The sequence below is a fragment of the Chenopodium quinoa genome, unplaced genomic scaffold (assembly GCF_001683475.1).
Source record: "Chenopodium quinoa cultivar QQ74 unplaced genomic scaffold, ASM168347v1, whole genome shotgun sequence".
Classification (NCBI taxonomy): Eukaryota; Viridiplantae; Streptophyta; class Magnoliopsida; order Caryophyllales; family Amaranthaceae; genus Chenopodium; species Chenopodium quinoa.
The window spans coordinates 1-7827 of NW_018744067.1; the positions used below are offsets into that span (position 1 = coordinate 1).

The 7827-nt window shown below is 35.5% G+C and overlaps 1 protein-coding gene across 1 annotated transcript; it reads left to right on the forward strand.

Moving 5' to 3' along the window:
- The first annotated feature begins 1710 nt into the window (after nucleotides 1–1710).
- Nucleotides 1711–3100, forward strand: LOC110691131. Its single transcript, XM_021868052.1, has 2 exons — nucleotides 1711–2197; nucleotides 2812–3100. Exons 1-2 carry the CDS (start codon nucleotides 1851–1853, stop codon nucleotides 2879–2881), a joined length of 417 nt encoding a protein of 138 aa, XP_021723744.1. The 5' UTR covers nucleotides 1711–1850; the 3' UTR covers nucleotides 2882–3100.
- The last annotated feature ends 4727 nt before the right edge of the window (nucleotides 3101–7827 follow it).

The following is a 7827-nucleotide window of genomic DNA, read 5'->3' on the forward strand; positions in this document are numbered from 1 at the left end:
AATTGCAGCCATTTAAAATTCGTATTTTACAAATTGCAGCCATTTAAAAAAAATTGCAAATTGCAGCCTAAAAGTTCATATAAATTGTAAATTGCAGCCCGATTGAACTTTTTCATCGATTTACAAGTTGAAAAATCTTCGATTAAGGTTTTAGGGACCGTTTTAGTTCTTCGGGGTCCGAATTGAGCTCGGAATTAGCAAAAAAATAACGCAAGTATCTCGTTTTGCGTAACAAAAGTGTATTGATTTGTAGGAAACTGTAAATATGAGACACTTACGTTACTTTTTTCTAATTCCGAGATCAATTCGGGCCCCTAAGGACTAAAATGACCCCTAAAACCTTAACCGAAGATTTTTTAACATGTAAACCGATGAAAAAATTAAATCGGGCTGCAATTTACAATTTATACGAACTTTTGGACTGTAATTTGCAAAAAAAAATAAAAATTTAAATGACCGTAATTTGCAAAATACGAACTTTAAAGGGCTGTAATTTACAAATTTTCCTTTCGTTTTTAATAACGTTGTAGTTATGTTTAAAGGGCTATATAAGCTATTATTGTATGAAAAGTATGCATAATTTACAAGATCAAGAACTTGGTTTATATATATCATAAGTCTATAATATGCATATATTATTTGTGTGACATTGTTTATACAAGTGAGTGTGAGGTGCTATATTTGAGCGAGTTTTTTTTTTTTTTTTTTTTTTTAATCATTAATCTTGCAGTTAAACTTTGATTGTAAACGGTGATTTATGCATAAGGGTTTGTTTTGTTCACCTTAATTTCACTTCAGCTCAGCTCTAAGTTATTAATTTTCTTGTCTTATAAACAATTTATTTCAGCTCATTTTAGTTCAGCTCAATCTGTTTAGTTGATTTCAGTAAATCGGAACAGGCGGTAAGATATAAACATTTATTTGGTGGACATTATTTCTGAACTCGTTTCTAAGCAGGGGAGTAATTTTATGATTATTAATTTTTATAGTCTATTAAAGCATAACTAAAGATATTACTCCTAATAATTAATTATAGGAATTGGAGATTGTATGAAATATAAATGTGAATGGATGATCTTTAAGCAGGGGGAGTGAGTACTCCGTGTTATACAGAGAGTTAATAATTGAAGTTTCAGTGAAGGTATTCTAATTTTTAACCATAAAAATTAAACGGAAATGATACAAAACGAGTATAATTGAAATATCAAGCTAATTCGAACATTAGTAACGCTTGATTTTATTCTACACAAAGGAATGTACGTTATGTTCCCTATCAGATAGGGTTTGTATGTATCATTATTACCCTTATTTAAAATTAAGCCTAATATCAACGACATAAATACCAATAATTCTTGTATACAAGGTCGTACAATGCATTAAGCTAAGCTTGGCTTAATGAAAGGGGAGGGTTCGTCCTCAATTACAGGCACTGTAGGGAGAAAGTTTCCTTACCCTACTGACCTACCTCAAATTCCCAAAGCAATTGAATAAAATCACACGATTGTGTAAGATGTAGCACAAACTATATAAAGAAGTGTCTTTACAATGTTTATTACTCCGTATTATACAATTTCTTGTTCTCATCAGATTATTTTCAATTTAGCTCACTCTAATAAGTTAAGTTAAGTTCAGTTCTTAATTTTCTTCTCTCATAAAATATTCAGCTCAGCTCTTTTAAGTTCAGCTCAGCTCATTTTAGTCAATGAGAACAGACCCTAAGCAAACCTAATTTGTAAAAAATATATTATAAATCTTGTTACGCTACTATTGAAGTTTATATTATATTTTTGTAGGCTAAGAATTTGAAGAGAATTGTGCCTCCGTTAGATAGAGGGCACGGCATAAGAACAATGGCAGGAACTGTGCCGAAGATGAAGTCATATGCGGCCACAACAGAAGGAGAGCCTAATAAGGGGAAAGCGAAGGGGGGCAACTATGTCCCAATTTATGTTGCATTGGGGATGATAGGGTTGGCCGTAACATTAGGACTCCATACAGCCAAGCAACAGTTCATGCATGCCCCTGATGTTCGAGTCAAGAAAAGCCGGAGGGAGATGGTGTCGGAGGTGGATGACCCCGAACGTGTTACCCGTGAGTCTGAGGATTTTATCAAGAAGTCTTTCTTTCGAAAAGTTGCTAATGTTCAAGAGTTTGATACTCTTATTGATGATCCAATTCATGGCAATTCTCAAACTAGGTTTGTTGCTTTGCTTTCTTGTGAACACCGAATATTAGAGGTTAAAAGAAAAGTGATGTTTATATTCTAAATTGGTGCAACACATTGACAAATGACAATATATAGGTTATACTTCCACTTTTCTAAAAGGGAAATGTCACAATACTTGCAACACATTATAAATGGAAAATTATTTTAGTGAAAAAATGTACTGTTTCCCTTATTTAAAGCACATGACCCACTACATTACACTTCTTACAACCACTCACCTTATTTTAACGTGTATTATATCATGTGAACCCCATATTTCTTAAATACGGTGAAAAGTGTGTATTGCAACTATTAAAAAACAGTGGAAGTATGAAATAGGTTTTTTCAAACACACGAATCTAATGATATGAAATCGAAATGTGAAGGCTGAAATAGCTAGTTAGAGTCTTAAACTTCAAACCTCTTGATTGCATATATGACGTTGCACTACCATATTTCTATCGTAGACTAATGAAATTATAGTTGCAATTTGTAAATGGTGGTAGTTTGAATCAATGTGCCATGAAACAAACTTACTAGTAGTTGCAAATGTACTAATATTTTGACATTATTAACTTGAGCTTATTATTGGATTTAATGTTTAGGGAGCCACGAGTGGAGTCATTGAAGACAGTAGAAGCCAACGTTGTTGATAGAAATGATTCCGGTCGCTAAAACGATTTTGAGATATCGTTTATATTGTTTAGTATTTGTGTAGCTTTCGTAAGTTTGTCATCCTAAGTAAACAAATAGATCCTTCTTTTTTTGATATTTTTTAGAATTATCGAAAAAATGGAATCGTCTTGTTATGGTTATGGCCCTTATTGGGGTTGTTTATGTGAACAAATGGAACCTTTTTTTTTATCATGTTATTAAAACCATCGAATTCTCTAATACGTTTGGTTAAATGGGTGCTTTAGGTACCAAGTGCTTCAATTGAATCTATATAAGTTTAATTTGGACATCAATCTTTTGATTCTAGCCAAAGCTTGTAATAAGGTTTTATAGAGCTGTCAAAAACCAACCCGAAATGGTGAATCCGAACCGTTTTGAACTGTTTCGAAAAGGAACCGAACCGTTAAGAACCTGTTATTTTAAAACCGTAAATCGACCCGATTCGATTTTTTAAAACCTGAAACTGAACCGATTTGAATGTTTGAGAACTGTTAATGAACCGTACTCGATATCAAGCCGAACTGATAAAATCCAAATCCGAGAACAACCCGAACTGATAAAACCCGAAACCGAGAACTTTTGAACCCAATAGCAACCCGACCCATTGTAAACCGAAACCGTTTAAACCCGATAAAAACCCGATAAACCCAAATCGTTTACAACCTGTAACAAGTTAGGATTAAACCGTTACTCGTAATAAGTTATGATCGAACTGTTTACAATCCGTAATCAGTTATAACTAACCCGTTTATAATCCGTAAGTACGTAACCCGTTATGACCGTAAATTTTTTTTTTTTGGTGTATTTTATCAATAGTAAAACAAAAGGGTTTAATTTGAATTATAAAGTATTTATATTGAAAAGGTTTGGAATTTTGATGTCATTGAAACTCTTATGCTACAATATTATCATCCTCTAACGAGTAATAGCTTATGGAACACTATATTGTATTTAAAAAATTAAAAATCTAAATCAAAAGCTAACTCTAGATTTGTTATTATTATTTGATCCTTAAAATCATTATACAAAAAAGGGACATAAAGTTAAACAACTAATTAATACTCCGTATGGTCTATTGGAATAACTATTAAAGAATATTGAGGATATACTAGACAATATACGTTAACGAAACCCGTTTAAAACTAGCAAAACTAGTTGTCAAACCCGACTGAGTTCAACTCAAACTGATTACAACCCAAACCGATTAGGACTCGATATTTGTTGACCCAAAACCCTCTTTATATAAACTGACAAACCCCGAATTTAACCCGAACCGATTATGACCCGAACCAATTATAACCTGACCCGATTAGAATCTGACCCGAAAAGAAACTGTAATAAAAATAAACCAAACCGAACCGACCCGAAATTATTTAAAAACGACCCGAACTGACCTGTTAATAATTCCAACCCGTTACAATCCGAAAACCGATAAACCGAACCCAAAACTGAACCAAAAACCCAATTTACACCCCTAAGGTTTTAGTATGTGAGTGTTGTATTTTAGGTTGTATTGGTACTTAGTGTGTGTTCTTGTATTAGTTAGTCTTTAGGTTGTAACTAGTATAGTACCCGTGCTATTGCACAATTTAAAAAGCTCTATATATCAAATCTCACAAAATCAACTAAAGTAAGCTTAATACATAATACATAATAGTAATGTGTGCCAAACTTATCACATTACCCCCAGCCATGTCATAAATTTAATTTGATGTTGATCGAATAAAAAAATTTAGGAATAATAAAGATATCAAAAAGATCATTACATACTTTACTTTTTAGATCATAGTGACTCATTCTTATTCATATGTTATCCTTCATTTACTATTAACTTTTTTTTTTGACAACAGCAGAAGACACAGCAAATAAAAAAAGAAAAGGAACTTAAAAAGTATCAAAAGGAATAGATTTAGCAAACGTTGAAACAGTCTACCGGCACTGATTTGCAAGCTGATGGGAACGATTAACTTGTTCTCTACTAACTTTAAGGAAGACGCATTGTTGAAAAAGTTGTCCTATCCTTCTGATTTCTTTAACTATCCAAAAGAGATCCATGGATAAGGCCCCTGCTTTTCCCAGTGAGAGGATAATCATGGTAGAGTCAGTATAAATTTTAATGGATGTATATCCATTATCTCTTGCCCGGCCAGCCCATAGCTGACAAACAAGCCAAACCCTCAACTTGAAGAGCCGAGGAAGCAATTCCAGAAGATCCCCTCGCATCTCTCTCTCTCATCTGAAAGAGTAATAGTCCAACCTGTACCATATAACTTTGTCGAGTTTTGCCAGGAACCATCTACTCTAATAGTAAAGGGTTAAGATGAGGTTTCATAGCAAAGGAGGAAGGGAGTCATATATACCTAGATTTATGTGTAAAAATCCCGAAGGAGAATACACATTTTGATCAACATTCGACGCACTCTGCAAGTTCCTAGAGACAGTGGACATAAAATCTTGGACAAGGGTAAGAGCTAAATTAAGATTAACGAAGAAAGAGCGGAGATATCCATTGTCTCCCTCAAAGATACGCTTGTTTCTTGTCGCCCATAACGCCCAAAGATTTGCCACAAAGTGTTGGATACGCTAACTTTGATAACCATCCTGACTATAGAAGATCAGGATATTGCTTTGGATCCAATCCTTGACAGAAGTAGATCCAAGTAGATTTTGATAGCCTGGTATTTGGCAATTAGTCCAAACATACCTTGCTATAGAGCAAGTATGAAAAAGATGTACAATATCTTCCTCTTCCGAATCACAGTAGTCACATACTCCGTGCTGGAGTATTCCTCGAATTGCAAGATTCTTTCGAACAGAAATTCCGTTGCTGAGCAGTTTCCAAAGGAAGAGGCTCCATTTTGGGGGAATATCCAAACGCCAGATTATTTTATAAAAATTAAAGATTGCTTTTCTATGACCAGGTTCCTTGATTTCAGTTAAACCCTCTAGGAAAGCATAACCAGATTTAACCGCGTAAGCAGAGGCATGCCAGGGCCAATAGAGAAAGTCCTCTTCCTCCCCATGCGGTAGTTCGATTGACAGAATGTTCCTGGCACTTTCCCACTCAAACCTTTGTCTAATTAGACCAACTTTCCAGGAGCGAGATCGATGATTGATAAATTCGCTGACTCTCCACTTTGAGCTATCTCTCAAATTTTGGTTAGAGTTAACCACCGGAACAGAATTATGAACCCACTTAGAGCTTGAGGCAAGAATAGCATCCCAGAACCGACTTTCCAAGCAAAACCTGTTTTCATCTTTAAAGATAAGTGATGCATAGATCTCCTAGCCCAGGAAAAGGAGGCTAGGATAGTCCCCAGAATAGTCTTTGGACAGAGAACACAGCTAGAGCGAGCATTATAAACTTTTGCTGCCAGAAGTGAATGGTTAGAGTGCATCCTAAGGATTTGCTTGAAGAGAAGAGCATCATTATAGATGGCAATAGATCGAATACTCAGGCCGCCCATTCCTTTTGGCAATTGAATGATTTTCTTTTTAACCCAATGAATACCCTTATCACCACTCTTTGCCCACCATAACCTAGTGATCAAAGAATCTAGCTTATTTGCAGTTGCTAGGGGAATCTTGTAAGATTTCATAACATGGGCTGTGATCCCCAAAATGACGGAATTTATGAGGATTAATTTGGTATTTTTAGAAAACCGGCAATGTGCCCAAGACAAAAAAAATTTCTTTACCAATTCAACCAAGTTTGCAAAGAAAGGAGCCTTTCGCCCTCTAAATCCACAGGGGCTCCCAGGTGATTACCAAAAGTAGTGACCATTGGAATTCTTAAAATGCTTTTAAAGGAATCAGCCAAAGCAGGAGGAACAGAAGGACTAATTTTAACAAAGGACTTACTAAAATTAATTTGTTGCCCAGAATCCTGCCCAAAATTGGCTATGATTCCCGCAAAAGTAGAGCAAGACTCCTCGTTAGCTTTAAAAAAGAAAAGAGCATCATCTGCAAAAAAAAAGATGAGAGATTGACGGAGCACGCATAGAGATGATGTGTCTATTTTTATATAGTATTTTACCCCCGTCCCTTGGTCGTAATTAGTAGTGTTTTTGGCTCTTTAGAGCCACTTTTATTAATAATTGGTGTTTTCTAGTGTTTTCGTAGATTTGGTTGACTTTTGTAGGGATTTATGCTTGTGGATTATTTTCCCGAGATATTTTGGAGCAATCACGAACATTGGAGAAGCACGACCAAATTTTATAGCCCAGGGCCGGTTAGAGCCATCGAACCGGTGATTAAGGGCTCGGTATAGGTGATACCGGGACATTTGGACCGAGTATTCAAGACCGGAAGAGGAAACCCAAATTGGCCCGAAGAATTGGAGCCCAATCGTAGTCCAAATAGTGGCCCAAGTGAGTCGCCCGGCCAAAGAGGCTGGCGCCCGAAGGCGCGCCCGACTGAGCTGGAGTAGCTAAGGCTGGCGCATGGTGACGCGCCCGACCGGGCGCAAGATTAGTATTGATGAGCAAAAAGGCGCGCCGATCGGGCGCGTGTATTTATTAGGAGACGATTAGCGTCGTTTTAGTTTGTTTTAATTTAGGATTTGTACGGAGTATAAATACTCCTCCGTAATACGATTTTTCACTCTCTCTCTTCTTTTACTCTTTCTTTACTCTCTTAATTGTTCTCTTAGATTAATTCTGTGTTTGTAATACGTAGCGAAAGCCCTTTACGATCTGGTTAATTGATGCATTGATGATTGACTATTATTGATTTTTGATATTGCATGATAATTTCCTATTGAATTGTTTTAACGCTTTACAATTATGGCTTGTAAAAGTATAGCAATATTGAATTGATGAATCGAGCAGATGTTAATTTGATATTAAAGGCTATTTTCAATAGGAACTTAGATCTAGTAAATTGCGAGAGCCTGTTAGATCTATGTTGATTAATAAATTGTGAGAGCCTGTTAATCATGTTATTTA